Source organism: Terrapene carolina, unplaced genomic scaffold, assembly GCF_002925995.2.
Source record: "Terrapene carolina triunguis isolate 2854851 unplaced genomic scaffold, T_m_triunguis-2.0 Scaffold95, whole genome shotgun sequence".
Lineage (NCBI taxonomy): Eukaryota > Metazoa > Chordata > Testudines > Emydidae > Terrapene > Terrapene triunguis.
In genome coordinates, this window is record NW_020664446.1 from 21,074,772 (window position 1) to 21,098,743 (window position 23,972).

Sequence of the window (23,972 nt, forward strand, 5' to 3'; positions counted from 1 at the left end):
ATCCCATGGCATGTTATAACGGCACTCCACTCTAGCATACAGCCTCAGGAGCTAGGTCAATATTCCCAGTCCTTTCATTCAGAGGATGAAATTTACTCCGGTACACAAGGCCCTCCACACTATTTCATACCTGCATGGGTGAGACTGGGAAATTAGAACAGAGTGACCTCACAGGGGTTCCTATGTGCCCTAAAAAGAGCCCTTTGTGTTGGTCAGACACAAGCTAGGGTGGAAGGCCATTATGGCATGCCACATAATAGGCGTTTAAGCAGATCATTGGCTCCAACAACCTATGCAACCGGTGCAGGAGGGTCACTGATCCTTCTGAATTGTTAATCCCATAGGTTCTGGAAGTAGGGATGCTGGAGCATTCCCTGGCTTTAAGTGGTTTCCATTATATACAGCAGGGATCGGCAACCTTTGGCATGCGGCCCGCCAGGGTAAACACCCTGGCGAGTCAGTCTGTTTACCTGCTGTGTCCGCAGGTTCGGCCGATCGCGGCTCCCACTGGCCGCGGTTCACCGTTACAGGCCAAGGGGGCAGCGGGAAGAGGCGGCCAGCACATCCCTTGGCCCGTGCCACTTCCTGCAGCCCCCATTGGCCTGGAATGGCGAACCGCGGCCAGTGGGAGCCACGATCGGCCGAACCTGCAGACGTGGCAGGTAAACAAACCGTCCCGGCCCACCAGGGGGCTTACCCTGGTGAGCCGCGTGCCAAAGGTTGCCGATCCCTTATATACAGGGTTTACCATTTGGTTCAATGGCTCTCAGCACCCCCACTATAAAAATTGTTCCAGCACACCTGGTTAATCCGCTCCATCTGCACCGAACCAAGTAACTTCAACCACAGAATGAGAGTCCCAGAAAAGTCCAGTACTGGCAAGCATACTGGACTCCCCAAACAGGGCAGAGAGGGGTGGGTAAGTCTGAAGCCATGATCCCTCACACTCCAGTAAACAAAGCTGAGCCAGCACACAGGGGAGCGTGCACTGCTCTGCCTCCTCCATTGACTCTCTGGCCAAATCAGCTTTTGAGGACTCTTCTATAGTCCACTCTGCGCCCATCACTGCAGAATGTGTTTTAGCAATATTGCCCTTACTGTACAAAAGAGTTAAAACGAACATTGCTTAGACACAGAATGCACAGGATAAAAACTGAGCAGATCCCATTTCCTCCTAACAAACACTAGCACACAGCAAACAGAAGAGATTATAAATTAGCCTTCTTTACAGAAAACCAACAGAATGCTGTTAATGTCAGGGTGTTTTTAAGGTGACAAAGACTAAAGCTAGTCTGCCAATTGTTATGTATATTGCTTAATGATATATGTCCTATGGCTGCTGCAACATTTATGGCAAATAAACAACTTAATGATTGTGGCCTTCTACTTTTTAACGATACAACTTGATACCGACTTTGACTCTCTCTGTTTAAAAATTATAACTCAGTTCAGCAGTACAGCATTTTCATTAAGCTGGTCTGTATTTTCATGCTATGTGAAGCGGAGAAGATGCATTTAAAAAATGTTTAATACAGTAATGATCAGAAACCTTGAACATATATAAAGAAACAGGCTTGCTTATTCTGTAACTATGGAAACTACTACATGAAAAAAATATTTTAAAAACATTTCAGCTAATAGAGTTGGAGAATGTACTGGATATGGAAGTCCTAACAATGACATAACCCTGTATATGGGGTAAAAGGGAGGTATAAATTGAGGCTGACAACACTTATGCGTCTGACAACACATTTTCCTCTAACAGGCCCAAATTCATCTCTACTGTAACTGCACTAATGTCAATGGAGTTGCAGCAGGGATGAATTTGGCCCTCTATTGCTTTTGATAAAACCATTGTATAAAGTGTATTTCACCCTTTTAAAAAAATGTTTTGAAGGGGCATTCTATTTAATCAATGAAGCAACACAGTATATTGACCAAAGCAGTCAATAATGTTATCAAGGTAACTTTCCATAACATACCTTACAGGCCCCAGACTGCATTCCTCACACACCCAAAACTCTCACTAAATACTATGGTGCCAGTTCTTCGGTCATTCCCACGGGAATAACCCTTCTTACGTGAGTAGTCCCATTGACACCAATGGGATGACTCACACAAGTAAAGTTACACATATGCATAAGTGTTGGCCTGATTGGGGGTAAAGAGAGTTTGGGCAATATAAATAACATTGGATTGGGCCCCAGGTTTGCCTTTTAAATTCTTTTCAAATTCCATTGTATAAACTACCATCATTTCAGCCATCTATCCATGTCATATTGCAGATTAATGTTTTACAGATAACGCTGTGACTGTCAGAAAATAGCAAATATCCAACGAGAAACACACATGCCTACTACTTCCTTCATCCTTCCAAGGATTACTGAGGCACTATCTGTGGTGGGGTTTTTTTTTGTTAGTTAGTTTGTTTTTACATTTGCTTGTCCAATTTTAAATTGTAAGGTCAAATAAACAATTCAATGGTCCTAGACAGTTTTTTGTGCATCTACGGTTGTAAAGCATTTATAAATCAAAATTTTGCAAACTATTTGTTCACAGTGTGGATCGCATTTCAGCATGTGGGGGGCGGGGGGGACTCCCAATTTGGATTGTTTTGTCTACATACCCCTATACTCTGTTTTGTCAGTGAAATCTGAATTACTAATTTTCCGGCACTTGGAGATACATACTCGCTATCTCACCTGGATTAACAGTATAGTTCATAATGGCACCAAAGGACTTGTTATGGTCTGTCAGGTCAATGTGCAAATTAAAAAAGATTTATTGGTAGACAGAGGCTTCCTTTGGAGCTGTTACAGGGTGTATTGTCAATCTAGCTGCCTTGCATGTGCACATTGTGATTACATGCTAAATGTCCGTACAGAAATTTTACTGAACAAAACCTGGACACTATTTCTAAACTAGTCAGCTATATTGTACTATATTCGGTGAAGAACAAATCAATTTTTAAACATTTACAATATACTAGGGCTGTCGATTATTCGCAGTTAACTCACGCGATTAACAAAAAATAATTGCAATTAAAAAATTAATCGCTATTAATTACAGTTTTAATCTCACTGTTAAACAATAGAATACCAATTGAAGTTTATTAAATATTTTTGGATGTTTTCTACATTTTCAAATATATCGGTTTCAATTACAACACAGAATACAAAGTGTACAGTGCTAACTTTATATTATTTTTAATTACAAATATTTGCACTGTAAAAATGATAAACAAAAATAGTATTTTTCAATTCACCTCATACAAGTACTGTAGTGCAATCTCTTTATTATGAAAGTGCAACTTACAAATGTAGCTTTTTGGATACATAACTGTACTCAAAAACAAAACAATGTAAAACTTTAGAGCCTACAAGTCCACTCAGTCCTACTTCTTGTTCAGCCAAATGCTAAGAGAAACAAGTTTGTTTACATTTACGGGAGATAATGCTGTCTACTTCTTAATTACATTTTCACCTGACAGTGAGAACAGGCTTTCATTGGCACTGATGTAGCTGGTATCGCAAGGTATTTACGTGACAGATGTACTAAAGATTCATATGCCTCTTCATGCTTCAGCCATCGTTCCAGAGGACATGCTTCCATGCTGATTGTGCTTGCTAAAAAAATAATGCCTTAATTAAATTTGTGACTGAACTCCTTGGGGGAGAACTGTATGTCTTCTGCTCTGTTTTACTCACATTCTGCCATATATTTCATGTTATAGCAGTCTCAGATGATGACCCAGCACATGTTGTTCGTTTTAAGAACACTTTCACTGCAAATTTGACAAAATGCAAAGAAGATACCAAAGTGAAATTTCTAAAGATAGCTACAGCACTTGACCCAAGGTTTAAGAATCTGAGGTGCCTTCCAAAATCTGAGAGGGACGAGGTGCGGAGCATCCTTTCAGCAGTCTTAAAAGAGCAACACTCTGATGCAGAAACTACAGAACTCAAACCACCAAAAAAGAAAATCAACCTTCGGCTGGTGGCGTCTGACTCAGATGATGAAAATGAACCTGTGTCGGTCTGCACTGATTTTGATTGTTATTGAGCAGAACCAGCCATCTGCATGGACGCATGTCAGACAGAATGGTGGTTGAAGCATCCAGGGACACATGAATCTTTAGTGCATCTGGCATGTAAATATCTTGCAACACTGGCTATAACAGTGCCATGCAAACACCTGTTCTTTCTTTCAGGTGACATTGTAAACAAGAAGCAGACAGCATTATCATCTGCAAATGTTAACAAATTTGTTTGTCTGAGCGATTAGCTGAACAAGAAATAGGACTAATTGGACTTGTAGGCTCTAAAGTTTTACACTGGTTTATTTTTGAATGCAGGGTTTTTTTGGTACATAATTCTACATTTGTAAGTTGCACTTTCATAATAAAGAGATTGCATTACAGTACTTGTATTAGGTGAACTGAAAAATACCATTTCTTTTGCTTTTTACATTGCAAATATTTGTAATAAATAAATAAAATAAAAATAAATATAAAGTGAGCACTGTACACTTTGTATTCTGTGTTGTAATTGAACTCAATATATTTGAAAATGTAGAAAACATCAAAAAATATTTAAATAAATAGTATTCTATTATTAACAGCGCAATTAATTTTTTTAATCACTTGACAGCCCTACAAAATTCAGTATGTATGAAATCAGGACTACCACCAGTAAAATCTCTCAGTGCCAGTTTCATCATGGCATAATTTAAGGAACAGAACTGCAATTCTCTTAACCTGCCTTTACCCAGATGCTGAACCCCACTTTTGACCCTGCCTCCCTTATGGTCAGAATTCTGCTTCCCTCCCTCTGGATTACCCCCCAGCTTAACAGCATTAACCCACAATTCCTGCAATTGTTAATAAAAGCACAGTTTATTTGTCATAGAGTAGAAAATAAAGAGAAAATCACAAATACGTGTTAGGCAGCATATAAGCAGAGCTGGGCTCTAAGCTGTTAAAGAGAATATTGGTTAGCAAAGACGAATCTCTAACTCTACAGAGAACTATTTGCCCAAGGTAACTACGGTCACCCTGTCTGGCTTTCCACACTCCAGGAAGGCCTCTAATTTAAGGCATTCTGAGGCATTCTGTGCCCTAGATCGTCTCTTATGCCCTTTTGGAAAATCAAGTTTCTTTCTTCTCATGAAACCTCTATCCTCTCTGGTATCCAAGGGTCTCATTATCCACTATGATAACTTCCTATACCACTATATGGGAGCCTTATCCTTCATTCCAGCCTCAGCAGGTATGGACAATACATGACATCTTCTTTGATTACTTCCTTCCAGTCCTGTACATATAACCAAGAGTTTGAATGATTTTCCAATTGCATATTTGAGATGGGCCTTTGGTTCCTCACTTTTTCTCCCAGTCCCAATCACTGGAAATACTCATTTGGGCAGGGCAGCTAGACTCACTTGTTTTGAACTGTCTGTTCCAACTACAAAAATACAAGATATTCACAAATCAATTACATAAAGCTTCAGAAATTTAATACAAAAATTACAAAACAAGTATCCAGGCTCCTCCTCAATCATGAAAATGCTGGGACATATGCTCATAGGACTATTTTGGAAGTTCACCTTCAACTCTGATTGTAGTAAACACCAAATGCTGCATAGAAATGGTGTTTCTCAAAGACTAATTCCTTAACACAGTTAAGACACCTTGAAACTGTCACACCACACATCTTACCTTGACTTCTAGTTTAAAATTACATTTTAAGGGGGGGAAAGCCCTCTCCTGTTCTATTTTGAAAAAAAAATAAAATGCAAAATAAATAAATGAAGACAATTTTACAGGTCCTCCTTCAGCTAAACCTTTCAGCCACTTCAATGAGAAGATAATCTTTCTGTGATTATGACCAAACCCTCTCGTTGCTTAGCAACACATAATTAAGGAATATGTTTTCAGATCCGCTTTGCAAGCTGGCCATTATCTGATGAAATTACTGGAGCAACAAATGTCATCCTCATGCAAATGAGTTGGTTGTAGAGAAAGAATGTTTGACTTGTGAAGAAGAGGGCTCAGGATCTCAGAAACATTGTTGGTTTCTTCTTGTCATACATGGATTTTTTTTTAAAAGGAAGAGAATAGTATAGACTTTTAAAGAACTTAATTCACAATTTAAATATGAGGAATAATGGAAGGAATGTTAAATTTATCCTATGGGAAAAAATCATTCAAAATGTATACACCCCGGCAGTCCCTTGCAGCAGTATTAATATGTACTTTCACTCCAATGTTACTAAAGTAATCAGCTGGATCAGATGCACTGCAATTAAATTAACATTTGTGTTCTCAGTATTATGTCAGTTTCATTTTTCAGGCTTTTGGAAATTGTTTATTCAAAAGCCTGCCTGGATGTCCTTCCTTTGTGCCTGAATCATGTCAATACACATAATGTTGATGAATATTTAAATATGATCTATATTTATAAATTACACAAATTAAATACAATAGTCACAAAAGAGGAGGAATCAACTTTTTAAATCTGTGATTGCAGGAAAGGGGGCGGGAGGTCTGAATTTTGACAACTTTATCATTTCCACTTGCAAAATAGTTCTTTATTTAGATTCCCATGGAATGTCATCACTAGCTTGGCACAGTTTCCATGCCTATAAATGGTATACTTTTATTAAGGCATTTTATGCGTGCGCTTGTACAGTACATTGTTCACAATGTGTTTGTATGGTGGTTCAGCTGTGCTGTGCAGAGAAATAATTCCCTCCCATACAGTCACTATCACTGTGCACAAAAAAAACATTTTAAAGGGGTTTTAACATTTATCAGAAAAGTCAAAGTAACAAATGAATGGGATCTTCTAAATTTCCTTTTACTGCAAAATGCATTTCCTATGGTACTTTTTGTTGGTCTTTGACTAGTGAGTATCAATTTATATTTTCCAAATTGAAGCACTAAGTCTGTTTGAACCATTTAGCCCTAAACAAGGAAGGGATTTGAACATTTCTGAAGACAAAAAGAGGAGGAAAAAAGGGGCAACCACTCCTTTTTATCATTCTAGCGGTTAATCATTGACTTTAACATTAAGTGTCGACCTAGTTCCTTAATAGTTACATTGCCACACTTATAAGTACTCCTAATAGGAAATCAAGAGTTTTATTTTAGGTGTCTGATAAAACAGTAAATTAATTAAAAAAAGACTATGGTAACTGCCAAAGGTAAGTCAATTCTGGAACTAACACCATTAGCTATCTGATAAATTTAGGCAAAACAATGCTAACCATTTCCTCTGAGAAACATATTTGTGCCCGATAACAACTGTAAGAAGTAAATCTACAACTAACCCTGTAGCCTAATTGCTCAGAAAATGCAGTATCTAATCTTCTGTTCCGTACAAACAACAGGAACAGCAAGATTCATAGTAGAACAATTATCTGATATACCAGTCACTTTATCTGAAGTTAGCTAATCAAATAAAATACTCTGAATTTAATCGCACTGTGAAAGGCAGAACTGGAAACGCTCAATAACTTGTGGCCCCGGGGTAAACCTATTTGCCCCACTTTTTTGTGCATAGGGATGTATCTAATATTTTAGCCCTAAATCTAACTGGATTAGACCCAAATTTATCTTACGATAAACACACACAGACATAACTCTCCTAGAGCACACTACTAATGAATACACTTTTAGAAAATTACTTGGTTCAGGTGACGCCATGGTTGAGACAATAACTGGTGGTCCAGTGCGTCTGGTGAGTTTCTGATAAGGAGAATGTTGCATGTGAAAACTTGGGCCAGCAAGTGCCAGGGTGGAATCCATTTGGGCTCCTTGCTTTCGGAGAAGCTGAGGGCTGCTGTGTGGGCTATGCATTGGGGACATTGACGTATTTCGGTCCCTCTTCAGCAGCTCCATGGGCACTGTGTAAGTAGTTGTATATGCTGTTTTGGGACTTGCATGTGGGTTAGTCTGCACTGTAGTCCCTGGTAATCCAGTTGGGGTGGAATAGGCAGACACTGGACGAGTGTGCATGTTGCATGGTAAAGGAGTGTTGTATCCAGAATTAGCTAGAAAATGAGCACCTTGATGAGTTGCCCCAGATGCAGAATAAGTTGCAGTTTCCAGAAGGTGCTGTGTGGGGGCACTGGATGGGCGACGATTTATTTCTCCTACTCTTGGTGATACTGGCTGTAGAGAAGGAGGAAGTGGTTGCTGCATAGTTGTGCCGTCTACACCAGGACCCGTGGCGGGGTGCATGCCATATTCATTCTGCAGCAGTTCACTTCGATGACTAAAGCTGTTAGATCGGGTCCTGGGACGGAGTGTGCTGTTCTTCCTATCATGCCTTTGTAGCTGAATTTCTGTTTTGTAGTTATGGGCAATGCGGGAAAGCACCCTGGCCTGTCCAAGATTCGGAGCTACAGATTTTATATCATTCTCTTCCATCATCGCGAGCAGGCTCGGAGAATCAAACCCTTGCTGCAGCAAAGCATTGAATGTGCTTTCGGACACGCCTTCTGAACGCAGAAGTGCTAGGAACTCCGGATCAAAGTTTCTTTTAATGTCTTGTCCTGGAAAAGCTGAGGGCATCTGAGAATGGGAAGGAGTCATGGCAGATTCATAACTGTCATAAGGAATCTTTGCATTGACATTTTCCCTGATGGGTCCATAACCACGATTTACAGCAACGGCAGATGGACCTATGCTCCCATCAGGAACAGTAGCAGAATTTGGATCGACTACCAAGCACGTTGGAGTAGTTTGTCTAGCAGCTGCAGACTCTATAGGTCTCTCTGCTGTATCACTATAGACCTGCCTGTTGGGAAATGATGATGGTTCTGTTCCATATCTAGGGGTGGGCTGTTCAACACCATACCTTGCAGGAGAAGGATCTCTGTTTCGCATTCTCTGCCCCTCTTGGATCATTTTACTCATGGGATCCCTATACATACGGCTGGCTTCGTGTTGGGCAGGTGACCGTCCTTGTACCTGATCCCAAGCCAATCTGCTACTGGGAATCCCATAATTCGGTAATGATCTATTAATCATGTGGTCTCTATAGTAGCGTGGATCTTTAGGTGATCTAGCGGCTAAAGATGGGTCACTGTAATAATCCTGAGATGGCAAGGAGCTTCGTCCAGACATTGCAGCCTGTCTGTCGTAGTAAGTGAAGTCGGGAACAGAACCCTTCCGTAAGGGACCCTGGTTAAAAACTGGATCCTGATATGGGTATGGCTCTTGCTTCAATTCCACACCTCCTTGCAAGATGATATCATGCGGTCTATGGTTTGGCTGCTCATACCAACCTCCTTCTCCACCGTAAGTCAGCGAATTTCTCCTCCCTGTTGGTCTCTGATATTCAAATGCATTTTCATTCTCCCAGTTGCCTTCATACCATCCTGCAGCATCCCAGCTCTGAGAACGGCCGATATTTGTATGCTTACTTGGAATTGGCATTGGAATGAAACAATTGACTTCTGTTGAGATAAAGAAGAGAAGGAACCTCTCTTTTTAAATCTTCTATTACACACGTCAAAAACAGATCGAGCTGTATCTGAGCTCTTCTGGGACTTCAGAAACAACCAAGTGGTGGTTTTATATTTCAAAGTATTGCCTGAATTATTAATTCTTCGAAACTTTAGTAGACAAAACACACAACACCCACTGTAACTCAGTCTCACTCCAAAACCGAAGAATGAAAGGTCTTTTCTGTATAGTTCAGTCACAGACAAGGGTTGCTGCATTTAATCCAGATGGTTTATCCCTTCCTGCTTGGGACAGTTTGCTCACATGGACAACTGGTCTAGCAGTGTGTGAGGATTATGAGCTAAATAAAACCCCTAAAGCCTTTGTTCCATGTGACATCACTTTAGCCCGATGAAACCTTCTGCGCCAGCCGATCCAGCAACCTCAATATAATTTCTCTTCTGAAAATTATTTTTACATTTTATTTGTATATACGTTCATATATATGATACATATATGTGTATATATATATAAAAATAAATAATAAAAAAGAAAGCTTCAGTGTCAGCTCAATCTTAATCCATCCTGATGAAATGCTAATCCACGGCACACAGCTAAGGACAAATTAAATGGAAGAAGGCAGACAAGCCTAAAAAAAGGCTGATGCAAGAAACTCAAGAATATAAGACACTGGCTAGAAATTTCTTAGGTATCAGTAGAACACTTTACGAATATTGTAATTTGCTTTGGAAATTACGTTTTTTTGTTGCAGTTTCAAATTAGCTCCAAAAGGATTCTTTACATTATCATAATACTCAAATCCTTTCATCATCCCAGGAAAGAAAATTGCGGAGGTGTAATCTGGAATTTATAATTTTAAGACCCTAGAAGAGGTCACAGTAAAGGAAGGGAGGATCAAAGGATCTTAAACCTGGTATTACAAAGCAAAAAAAGGGAGTAGTAGACTTTTGTCTATTATCTCCTGGCTTCCTTTAACTATATGTTTATGAGATGGAAAAACACTCAGACATCAGACAAAACTCAATTTTTGTATCTTGCAGCATTTCAATAGTCATATGGCTTAGGCTTTTTAAGCTGAAAGTAGGCAAAGGGATTTAGATGGAATCACACCAAAGAAAATTGTTATTTAGAAACATACAAAAATTTTCCATACAAGGTTACCATTTTTGGGAGAGATATTAAAATAATTCTCTAAAACACAGATCAACTGTCACATCCTGCAAATGCTCAAACAGTCGTTGTTTTTGCAAGAGTAGAGCAAATATTATATTTTGTTTACCAACCATCACCTACACTGCAATACTTCTGTTTAAAAAAAATTTAAATGGAAATGAATCTGTTTCTTTCTCTGCTACAGTAAAAATGTCAGCATTACAAATATGCAAATTTCAGGTCTGAATTACTAAAAGGAGTAATAGACACCTTTTTAGGGAGGTCGGGAGGAGGGGGGGGAACAGCTTGTGCATTTTTATGGCTAATCCACAATAAATGTTTCGTGCACTAGCCATCACATGATGAAGTATTGTGCTATTATGATAGCTAAGTCACTAATACAGTCTAATGCTTATACTTGCCTATCATACTAATACCTCTGGGCTATATTTCTGACCCAAATACTGACAGGATCTCTTAGTAATCCCTAAATTTCTTTATTGCAGTAAATAGTACAAAATCCTCTTCAAACATCCTCCCCCACAAAGAATTCAAGTCTTTAAAAATATTCTGGATATTTTATAGACATACAAAAAAAAAATGCCCCCACAAGATTATTTATGCATTTTTGGACAATATCTGATTAGCATCATATTGAATTAACTAACAGAATTAAGGCACACTGGAAAATTTCTTCCTGTGTGAGTCAAAATGGAAAGACAAGTTTGTAGCTGATGAATAACGGAGAACATCTTGGCCTACAAAAATATTTGATTACAACCTTTTTCTTAAAAGGGTAAAATATATTCCAAACTAGCTACATTAAAATCCAAGTTGTTTGGTTGTTTTTAATACTGTTATTTTCTCTGTTATCAAAGTTCTGACGCAGAAGAGAGCTAGGAAAAATTATATAATTTTATACAATAAAATAGTATTGATATTCTACAGTTCAAGAGCATCTTTCAGCCAGTGATTTAAAAGGAAATCATTAATGAATTTAGTCACAACACCAAGATTGGTGGTATTATCCTCAACACACAGCTGAAAAAACTAAGTCACAGAGACGTTAAGGCCCATATTTTCTAGTGTTCATTAATTTAGGTGCCTCATTTTCAGAGGTGCTGAGAAAGACAACTGCAGTTGAAATCAGTGGGGACCTTGGGCTGTTCAGTACCTCTTAAAATGCCCCCCAGGCCCTCGGGTCTCAAGTTGGGCACCCAAAATATTAGATACCAAAATCTAGTTGCAAATGTGTAGAGACTTGCTCAAGTTCACACACAAACTGAAGAAGAACCCCAGAAAAAAACCTAGGTCTCATGACTCCCTGTCCCATGTCCTAGCGAGAAGACCATATTTCCCCATTACTGAAAGCATCAGTCCAGGCTCTAAAAATTATCATCCAGCAACTGCATCTATTCTTCTCTTTAGATAAAGAAATGCTGTGAAAGTCAAAAATGTGGTGGAGTGCTCAGTAACAATGTCTGTGTTCCTGCTTTATAGGAGCCAGCAAACTAACATTTTAGGCCCTGATCCTGGCAACACTTCTGCATATGGTTGAATTTAAACACATGAGCAGTCCCATTGACTTCAATGGATCTCCACAAGTGCTTGAAGTTAAGCACGTGTGTGTGTGTACAGGATCAGGGCTTTAGTGAAAAGTCAAGCCACTTTTCCACAACACTAAGTTAAAGAAATTCTTGTGTCCTCACTAGAGAGTGTATTTCTATTCTATTTACTTTAACAGCTGCTGAGCAGGAATTCCAGCAGCCTTTCAGTCTAAACTATCATCTCCCTGAAAACCCTCTGCTTAGCCCAGCCATGTCTGCTCTGCCCTCGCTCTAACTTCTCTGTTAAGGTGGACACAGACTATTTGCTCAATGAACACAAATGAGAGCACAGATGTGACCGTGACAGCCAGCATGAAATATGATGGGGGGAAAAAAACCAAAAAAGTTAACTTCCCCACTGCACCAGAAAATGAGTAAGAAATATTTTAAATGAAATACAGATAGAGGCAGAGAGCTCTTTTGTTTTTCTTTTTGCACTCTTAAAAACAGTTCCTAGTTCTGTAGCTATTTATAAAATAAGATCCCTGCAACAGTCACCAACAGAGGACTTTATGGAGCAACGTACTGATCCAACGTAACTAATCTGATATAACAGAGTACCTGGGAAAAGAGCAATTCACAAATATTGACATTCCTAATGCAAGGGTGAGACTGAGGAATGTGTTTTACATGCAGCCCATTTTATTGTACCTTATCTTTGAATTTTACAGATATATTAGGAATATTGCAACATGGAACAAAAGCAAAATAATTACCATGATATGAAATGCTTTTGTCTTTGTGAACTCATGAAAAAAATGCACAATTAGAGTTTAAAACAATGGTTTTCAATTCAACAGTGACATAATCGGCATGTGTTCTGCTATGATACGGCAACTGCAAAAATAGACTTTTTTTTTTTTTTAATGTGATGGGTGACTCTGTCATCTAAAATCCCCTCATCTAAAATTGAAGGGGTGAAGATCAAATTTGTATAAGTCAATGGGGTCTGCTAATGGTAAATGTCTAGCTCTACACAGTGCTAGAAAATTCAGTTTTGTATCTGGGAGAGAAGAAAGCATGGATTATATTCTCTTACTTACTTTAGAAAACAGACTATTAAATCTGCAAATGCTAGAGAGTCTACTGTCGCCTCAATGTGTATGTAGAATTCCTATCAGTCATGGGCAGCAGGTGAAGCCCCTCTTTGGGGAGGCTAGCCCCCGGCTCCGCGCCTTCTCCCGTGCCCTCCCCATGGCCAGAGCCCCGAGACCCCCTTCCCCACCCTCCCCCCGCGGCTGGAGCCACAAATCCCGTCCCCCCCACAGTGCCCTCCCCCCCGGCCACAAGAGCCCCGGCCTGGCCGAAGCCCTGAGCACTCCCCACCTTGGCTGGAGGAGCCCCGGGCTGGTCAAAGCTGAGCCGTGCCTCCCTCCCCGGACCCAACCCGCGCAGGGGAAAAGCATCTGTTAAGACGCTTTTGATATGCCCCATGCAGGTTTGGGGCAACTGAGGTGGTGGTATTTGCCCCCTCAGCTGCCCCGGAACCTGCATGGGGCATAATAAAACAAAAACTTCACCGCCGAACCCCGCAACTGGGGGAGGGAGGGGTGGTCCAGTGGCCGTGGCAGTGCTGGGGGAGGCGGAGCCTCCCCATGCCTATTATACCCGCCGCCCATGCTATCAGTGTAAGTGGAAAGCCCCTTGAGAGGGAATGTGCATAGTGGTTAGGGCAGGGATTACATATCACGACTCCTGGGTTCTATTCCTGGCTCTGCCATTGACTCACTGTGACACTTTGGTTAACTTACTTAACTTCTCTGATCTCAGATTACCCATTTATAAAGTGGGTATCATAATACGTACCTACTTCACTCTGATGCTGTGAAGATATTAATTCATTAGTGTTCTTAACATGCTTTGAGTTCCCTGGATAAAATGCACCAGAAAGGTGCAGCGTAAGAGTAATATTATAGCCCTCTGAATGTCTGCCCTTCTACTGAAAATGCATCATTGTGCATAATGATTGCTGAAGCTTAGGTAGCCCTTTATTGCTTCCTCTGTTTGCACCTCCTCAAGAGGCATTGATGAGGTGGAGTTAAACATTTTCTGGTATATAGTGGATACAAAAGGGGAAAAGGGAATGACATGCACTGTAAATACCACATAAAGAACATAGTTTAAATAAAAATCTAGAGGTGGGTGGGTGGGAGTGTGCGTGATAATCCCTAGGAAGTCATTGTATTTGCTTAAATTTGGCTTTGCAAAAAGCTCTCACACAGTGGCAACAAGCGCACAGCACAGATAGGCTTTATAGCAGCTTCTCTCTAAATTAGATAAGTACAAAGAGAAAATTAGCAGGATTGCACAGGAATCATTTTCAATAATCAAAGGAATAAGAACAGCATCTGAAAGCACTCAGCTTTTGGAGCTGTGCCAGGTGCTTTTACGAATTTCCAAACCAAAAGTGTGGATGCTTAAGAAGTTCAACAAAACACTCCAAAGAAAACCCAAATACCAAGTTGGTGCATTACAACAAAAACTCTCAAGACTAGCTGAACACTAAGCAGTCGCAGCCCCATGTAACTCTAGATTCTGGTCACTTTAGAAGCAAAAAACAAAAGCTTATGTATATTTGCAACTCAACCTCCCTGAAATTGGGATATACATTTATTGAAAACACTGGATCACATATTCCCATGGTTTGTGCACTGAAAACTGTAGGAACTCACTTTAAAAAAATCCTGCCTCTAAATGTGCTATATACAAGCTAAAACGTCCAACTTAGTTATGCTGCCATTCCAGTTTACTACAAAAAAATGGCCCCATGCACATGAAAAGCATATTCCAAAAAAAGAAAAAGGAATGTGTGGTCTGAACATATGTAGGAGAAACCAAAGCAAACCAAACCAAAGCACATGCCAAAAAACAAAGGCAGTTACTGCAGAAAACTAGTTCTAAGTGACTAATGCCATCACTTCAAAAGTTTTTTTTCTCTTACTTAATTGGCCTCTCAGAGTTGGTAAGACAACTCCCACCTGTTCATGCTCTCTGTATGTGTGTATATATATCTCCTCAATATATGTTTCACTCTATATGCATCCGAAGAAGTGGGTTGTAGCCCACGAAAGCTTATGCTGAAATAAATTTGTTAGTCTCTAAGGTGCCACAAGTACTCCTGTTCTTTTTAATAATTTGCTAATAGCCCACAAAAACCCAGATATCTCTGTGGTACTATACAAAGATAGCAGTCGATTTCTAAAGCGTATCAGATCCACCTGCAATGGTGTGCATCTGCATTACCTGCATCTGTGGTTGAAAAGTGTTTGGAAGTGTTCTCTGCACATTATTTTTCTCATCCCATTATAGCAGACCCTGTATCTGCAGATCACTTAAAAAAAAAATCATACTATTTACTTTTTTTATACTGTGGAACCCACGAAGACATGCAGCTAATAAATTTAAGTAATCCACAACTTTATTATTGTAATCCTTGATAGGGTTGCCAATTTTGGTTGGACATATTCCTGGAGGTTTTATCATATGACATAATCTTTGATTAAAGATTAATCTTTAATTCCTGGAGACTCCAGGGCAATCCTGGAGGTTGGCAACCCTAACCTTGACTTCTTGCCACCCAACGTCCTTCCTTTCTTTTTGCCTGGTGTGATTATACCTTCAATTAGCCAATAAGTGCTCTGTGGCAGGCTGCATATCTATTATTTGGCAGTACACAGGACACTAGAGATGCTGAACAAAGAAACAACAATCTCTCTAATGGGTGTTTCTAGACACTCTCACTGCACCTATTCCAACCTTCTATTATTTTATAGGGTTGAGTACCATGAAAAGCATTAACTTATGCTGCTCAGTTCTGTAGTAAATATTTGCGGATCATAGAAACTTCCAAAGCTTTTTATTGCAAATGGGAACCTATGGCTCCTGGTCACTCAACCTGGCTTTCAGGGTAAATACCTCTGCCAGAAGCCATAACAGCAGTATGTATATACTGAGCTGCTGTAGTGCAAAGATAGAGCAGCATTCTGACACACAGGATCTTCTCACTATTCAAGAGGGGCTTACAAAAACTGGTTCTGAATATCTCTGTTGGGAATATTTGGAAGATTCCTAGAATACCGAACAGGACTACTATAGAGATCCTAAAATGCAAGATGGCTTTTCCTAAGATGTCAAGTATTTTACAGACATGACCATCAGCTAGGGAAGAGATTTAAACAGGCAATAGATTTTGCAAGAAGCAGCAATCCACCAGGGGAATAAAGCCCTTTGGTGACTGGGAGTCCCACCGGGAAAACCAGCATATATCGGTTTTTTGGAAGATAGCCCCACTTTGCCTGCACTTCATGCATACACAAAATAATTACTCCAGTATTGGGCTGCAGTAACTTCCTAGGAAGATGTTCAATGCAGTACTTCATGGAACTGGAAAAATCCACCTAAAGCTGCCTTTGAATAACAAGTTCTAGGATTAAAGCCTCCAAGTTTTATGCCAAGTTTAGAAAAGTGCAGCAGAGACCCATTATCTATGAAGCAGGTTTCGATCTAGCATGGGCTTGTAAGATCTGGCAAAGAATGAGGATTTACTGTTGAAGATAAAGATGGAATTCCGATTAACAGGAACATGAGAATCTAGAATGCACTCAGAGACATGAAAACTAAAAACTTAGCTGTAAACACCACCTAGAAATCTTGAAATAAGATTTACAACCAGGCTTCAACCAAGCAAAATTTTTGCATTCAAATATTTAAAATATTGCTTACAAAACAATTAACAGAAAAATATTGTGCAATTCTTGCACCAGCTAAGGGTTAACTTTTTTTTTTTTTTTTTACTCCTACACCAAAAATGCATATACTTTCAGGAACTACAAAAAAAGTAATCAATCCGGATGCTGAATAGTGATCTGGCATGCATGGTTCATTGGGCATGTCCCTCAAATATTCACAAGGATCTAATCTGGGAATGGTCTTTAAAAAATCCTTTGGAAATCACATCAAGCATCTTGCATCCAAAATTGGGAATTAGACCCTGAGGTCAAAATTCATCATGATATTAAAAGAATTTGGGAGTAGGATTTAAATATCATCTGTAATGAAAAGGCTTGGAATTATATCTGTCCCACAAACTAGAATCTGAAATGAGTATGTTTTAGAATTCTGACCTCTGCCATGCATGCCTGGGCCTCCATATAAATAAATAATAATAATAATGAAGGACGTATTACTGGATTCCTGACAAGATTAAAAGGTGGAATCTCAGGAGACTTTTTTTTTTTTATGGTGATACTCAAGAGCTACAGGCCACGTTTCCCAAGTTTTGGAACTCTTCACAGGTAAAAGAATATTGGGAGAAATATACTTTCAAATATAAATTATTTAATAATAGATGTTTTAGATCAGCGGGTCTCAAACTTCATTGCAGCATGGCCCCCTTCTGACACAAAAATTACTACACGACGCCAGGAGGGGGGACTGAAGCCCAAGCCCTGCTACCCTGGGAGGGGTGGTGGTAGAAGGGGGGGGAAGAGTGGGCAAAGCTGCCCCAGGGCTTCTGCCCTGGGTGGGGCGGCATGTAACCTTAGCCCCCCTGCTCAGGACTGAAGCCCTTGGGTTTCGGCCCCAGGCAGTGGGGTTCAGGCTTTGGTTTCAGCCCTGGGCAATGGGGCTCAGGCTTTGGTTTCAGCCCTGGGCCGCAGCAAGTCTAACACCAGCCCTGGCGACTCCATTAAAATGGGGTTGCAACCCACTTTGGGGTCCCGACCCACAGTTTGAGAACCCGTGTTTTAGATTAATAGATTTTAATGTCAGAAGGTACCATCAGAGCATCGAGTCTGACCTTAAGGAAGATATCCATATTACAATATCCTTTTGCCTACTGGAAAACAGATACATGCTTCTTGGACGTCCAGAGGGAGCAACAGGAGTGTAACAGATTCTCAAAATAAAACAACAGGACACATGTCACTCGGGGTCATGAAAGAGGAAGAAGGGGTGACAGCTTAATACATGGGCAGGATCAGGCCCTGTGGAGAGCAACAGGAAGAAAACTGAGGGCAGAAGAGAGAGGGGAAGTTACACTGAGTCTCCGTCACCCCATGCATGAGAATAATAAATCTACTGACTATTTGTTCTTCTCAGGGGAATAAACACTTTCAACAAAAGAGGCTCCTTAAACTACATCTCATGACTATCATTGCACTTGTGGCTAAAGGTGCATTTGGTGATGGAGTGTCCACTTTTAGTTCCATTTTATCACTTCTCTGCTCTCCTCCTTCCCAGCAGAGACTAGGGAGAATGGCCTCCCAGAAATGTCAGCAGCACCTCCTGCTGGAGAAGTGAAAGTGTGCTGCTGTACATAAACAGGACACTTTGGAGTCCTGTTTTAAAGACTATAAATCTTTGGGGGAGATCACTGGAAAAAAAAAATACAACCAGGATATCTGGTCAATTAATAAAAGTGTTTCGAGGAATGTAATTGCCAAGGAGGAATTACTAAGATACTGGAAGTACATCTCCATCTGCACTGCTGGAATGGACCTAGCCCTGTCAGAAGCTGCTTCTTGTGAGAAAACTGTCTTCCAAGCACTGGATGAAACCAATGTTTTCATGCTATATGGGATACTTCTTTAAACTTCTTGGAGTTAACTTTAACATAGGGGGCCAAATTCATCCATAGTATAACTCTACTGAAGTCAAATCGCTACACCAATGGAAATTTTGGTCTTGTGCACACATAAATCGGGCAGGTTTTGGCATGTTAGCTACAGATAGATAGTTTTCTTTTTAAGCTAAGAACAGGATATATTGGAGACTTAAAAAAATTAATTAAATTAATACTGTTAACCTAACGGTCTATACTGAAGTGTCAGTGGGAAACTAACAAGCAACCCCACTCAAGTGTAATGCAACAAGAGTTCATACTCAGTGCTAGAAATTACTGTTGTAGCACTTACATATATTACCTGTGTTCATGGGTACTGAAAAATATACTTGTAAAAGAAAGCTATATAATGTGTTTCCCTGCAACTTTACTCTAGTGAGACCAGATGTCCAACTTCTTTCAAAATACCAGGTATATTTTGTAGAGATGGGCTCAAGCCTGAAACTCTGGATCCAGATTCAAACTTCCCCAAAATTCAGGGTGATCACGTTCAAGGCGTTAGTGATGAATAAGGATATATATCGTTCAAATCAGTCATTGAGAATAGATCATTTTCAAGCACATATGCCTCTGGCTGACATGAAGCTGAAAAATTAACATAGTACACCTCAGATGAGTCCACTTATTGATAGTTGATAGAATAGGTTGCTGACTACACTACAGGTTGCATATTCTGAAGTACAGAGGTGGAAAAATCATAGTTGCTATGTTATCTTATTAATATATAAACTGAATAAATGGAAAAATTATCAAAGCTGAAAATGAAGCCTATGGTATAGAAGTAGTTAATGATAATGGCTACCCAAAGGTGCTAATGACATGAGGCCATAACACTTGTTACATGGAGTCTTGATTTTTAGACTGGGGGAAACGGAGTAACAACAAGGCTAAATTGCAGATTAGACAAATATAAAGCTACAACAGGTGTGGGTTAAGAAGTAAAGACAGAAGACAGAGATCTTTATTTTGAGTTATGGGCAGCTAACAAAAGTACCATGGGCAAAGTTGTTCTACTTTCAATAGCAGGCTGAGTTAGATATCCAATACAAAAAAAGCTGCACATGGAATTCATGCAAGTTGCACCAGTATTCCTATCTATACTCTTAGGGCTCAATTAATTTGTCTTACACTTTACCAAGGAAAACCAACAAGATCTTTTTTTTGTTTTTTTAGTTATTTGTACAGCTTGTTTCATGCGTAACTCACATTCTAAATTTTGTCGTGCAGTTTTCCCCCGTGCCACAACTTGGGTGCTTACACAAGTAAGCAAATGTGCATAAAATACACATAGAGGCTTGAACAAGAACCAACACCACCACATTCCTTAATGCTGTAAAAATGACTGCACATCTGTCTCATTTGGAACATGCACAATAGCTTATTCACAAGCCAAGAAATGTTCATTTATACCTATGGGGAAAGTTTGAATCAACATGGTGAGAGGACTTAGCTTGACCTACATTTATGAACCCACTGTGGTTGCCGTGAACTTTGTTCATCCATGTGAACTCCCTGCACAGGATTTATGTCAACTTTTTTTTGTTGTATCTGAAGACCCACAAACTTCATTGGACCCTACATACACTGATTGCAGGGATCCCCCAAGAACCTGGACACCTTGTTAATGTCCACAATGCCTTTTCACCACACAGATATTTCACAGCACTACTGGAATCTACGTTCCTCATTATGGATACCAACAACACAAGGAGTAATAAGCTTCAAGGAAAGGCCTTTGTGAAAAATGTGAGTGAGTTAGAAAGTAATGTAATGTATAGACCAGTGAACTTCAGATGGATATACTGGAACAGGTCAGCAAATGAGGAGGAACCAATCATTAACCAAAATGTTAAGGGGAGTTTGCCAGAATCTCAGTTGGTGTAAATCAACATAGACTAAGTTTAACAGCTGAGGATCTGCAAAACTTTTTATTTGCCTCCATTAATTTCTCTCTCTTTCCCCAAGGAGAAACTTGGTAAGCTACTTCCTAAAAAGTCTGATGGTTTTATGTCTTTTGAGAGGCAAAAACAAAAACAAATATAGTTTTATAGGGGAGGGAGAAAAAAACCTCTCTACAATGAATTATACTCATGAAACAAAGCCAACTCAAATCTATTAATAGACTACTTCCTTATTTATTCTAAATGAGTAATTTTTACCCAGTATTGGTAAATGTATCCATACTTGATATAATCTCTAATGCATTGTTTCTCTTTGAATGATCATTTGTGATAAAAATTTCCTGACATAAACAGGAATTTATTTCTTAACAGTAAACAAACAAACAAAAACATCTATTTAGTTGACCTCCGGGCTGTTTATTAGTCCCAATGCAGGTTTTAATCATTAAACGCCTTATGTTGTGAGCTCCTCAGAGCAGAAGTTGTCCTTAATGAGGTCTTGCTATCACACAATGGACACTACTGTAAACAAACAAAAAGCTTCCTGACCCAGGAGCAAGAGAATTTCCCCTTTTTTCATTCAGGAATTTTAACTTGTATTTTCTTGCTCCTGCCTGGAAGTGTGAGTATGCCATGGAAGTCCTAGTGTTGGTTTTCACATGAATGGCAACCAAATCCATCAGGGCAGGTAAGACTAAAGTAGAGAGAACCACTTTCTGCACTGCTCGTAACTCTAGGAAGTTGTTCTGATGAGCTTCCATGTTTTCTCTGACCAGAATGGATTTTTTCAACAGGGCTAGATTCACAAAGTGACCGATAGAGGTGGTGATGGTGGTGGTGCCAGTGGCAACTTCCCTATAACCTTTAGCCCAGTGGTTAGATCACTCATCTAGGATGTGGGAAACCCAGGTAGAGAAGAGATTTGAATACTGGTCTCCCACATCTGAGGAGCATGCTCAAACTACTGAGCTATGGGATATTCTGGTGTTAGTCTCTCTAAATGTCTCCTGTGGAAGCTGCCCCACTTCCTTCATTTGTCTGCTACTGTAGCCTCCCCTACACCAATAATTCCATATAATATTCAAAGACACCAAGACAAAACCAGGCAAAGTAAAATGCCTGCTTTTTCAATTTATGCTTTCATAGCAGCTGGAATGGCCAGTGTTCAGGGATTTATTACCCCCCAGTCCAACCTGACCACAATAAGATCTTTCAACAAAAAAATAGCCTTCAGCAAAGCCAATGTGGTGTATGATAATCCTACAACCCTACGGGCTAGTCTCCACAGAAAAGTTAGATTGACTGAGCTATATTGGGCAGGGGGTGTGAAAAGTCCACTCCCCTGAGAGATGCAGTTAAGCCAACCTAACCCCTGGTGTAGACAGGACTACTTCTGTTGACCTAGCTACCGCCTCTCGGGGAGGTGGATTAACTACAGCCGCTGGAGAAGTCCTCTGGTCACTGTAGTGCATGTCTACACTGAGGCACTATCGTGGCACAGCTGCAGCTATGCTGCCATAATGTTTTAAGTGTAGATCTAGCCTAAGACTCTGGAAAATTATTTTTCAGGATTATTTCTACAATAGTAATTACAGTCAATCCTAACCTGTTACCTATAAACATTTTGGGAGTCACACACAACACGACATGCTGCAGCTGTACAACAGTAAATCCCATCAACTTAATTCAAATCACAAATGAAGTTAGTGAACAGCAAATGTGCTTTTTTCAAAAGTTATTTTACAGATTAAAAAAAGATTTTAGCCAAGAAAGAACAAAAAGCTCAAATCAGTTGTTCAGAGGAAAATAATCTAAACTTCAATCACATCTAATGTTCTGTTAGCAGGTTTGTCCTATGATCCTTTTGAGTTTCTTGTTCACTCAGCAACCAGATCTGATAGTAAACATCAAACTGGAAAGGCTGCTTTTGAAAATCCCAACTCTGCCAATATAAGTCTTTTAAGTCAGGTTCAAAGTCATTTTTCTAAGATAAGATAGAACACTACACCTGAGTGTTTATGGCATTCAAATGGATAGATATGTAACTCTTTGCTGCCATGTATTCCGGCCACTGTCAGCACCTTCCTTCCTCCCCCCACAACTCCCCGTATTACAAAGGCAATATGCTCTGGAGCAGAGTTAAGGCAGATTAACCCAGTTTTGATTGGGTTAATTAAACTGACAGGTGGAATGGCGTTTACATTTTTCTATATTACATGATTAAATGAAGAACTCATTTTTCAATTTCGTGCTCTCTGCATTGAGCTTGAAATGCAGCCCTATCTGATGAATAATACCGCTTCCTGAGAGATATCAGTATCAACGTGTGTTTCATGTACGCATTGTATATCCAAGGAGATCACTAGGATCACCCCACTCAATTAATGGTTAAATAATTCATGGCAAGCTTAAAATGATAGCAAAGGAGTTGTATTTAATTACTGCTGTATCAAGAAAAACACAGTCCATAACCACTAGAGCAAAATATGTAGGAACTCAGTTTTGCCTTCAGTTGTGCAATCTGAGGGGTCTTATATGTTCTGCTGAAAATTGTTATAACATGTGTTTCTTGGCATCATAAAACTTCAGTGGGAGTTGTGTGCCCACATCCAAGAGCACAATTTTACCTGGGAGCATCTAACATAATACTTTGAAGTGTGCCCCTACAAGCCATTGTTCATAAAAGTTGAAACCATCTACCGGGACAGATTCTCCCTTTAAACATAGGTAATCACTCAGCTGACAAGATTTAAGCTACAGCTGCTTGAATGACACTTTGTTCCTTTTTTGCTACAGCTTGTAAAATTTTTATGAGATGGCCGCCAGCTCTCATCAGAGAAGTATCAGCGAGCACATTGGAAAGTCTGAGGTTGTCTGGCACCACTTGACTTTTCTTCTAAGTAAATAAAAGTAGCTTATGCCATCTGAAGCTGCAGCAGAGATACATTAACTACTGGCTGTCATTCTGTTGTGACACTGAACAAAAGGCAGAAAAGCAAAGGAAAAACCTACCTGGGCTAATGCACCCAAACACATGCTATGAATACAGAATGGATCTACAAACAAATTTGTCTTGGCATCACACATTTGCTAATGAAGGAAAAACTGTTTGTCTAATATTCTGTCCGATACATTCAGTTACATTTCAACAACAAATACAGTTAACACATATAGAAATTGTCAATGTTGCTGAAGAGCTGAATTTATTGTAGCCTGAG

The 23,972-nt window shown here is 39.7% G+C and overlaps 1 protein-coding gene across 2 annotated transcripts in view; it reads right to left on the reverse strand.

The window, feature by feature from the left end:
* Positions 1-23,972, reverse strand: part of CTBP2 (C-terminal binding protein 2) — a 178,250-nt gene that overhangs the window by 72,241 nt on the left and 82,037 nt on the right. Inside the window, exon 1 of one of the 2 annotated variants that reach the window (XM_024210648.2) lies at positions 7,687-9,442. The exons of the other annotated variant lie outside the window; for it this stretch is intronic. Within the exon in view, the coding sequence (XP_024066416.2) occupies positions 7,687-9,442 (1,756 nt within the window). Of the gene's footprint in view, positions 1-7,686; positions 9,443-23,972 lie in introns of those variants that run through there. 2 annotated transcript variants of the gene reach the window in all.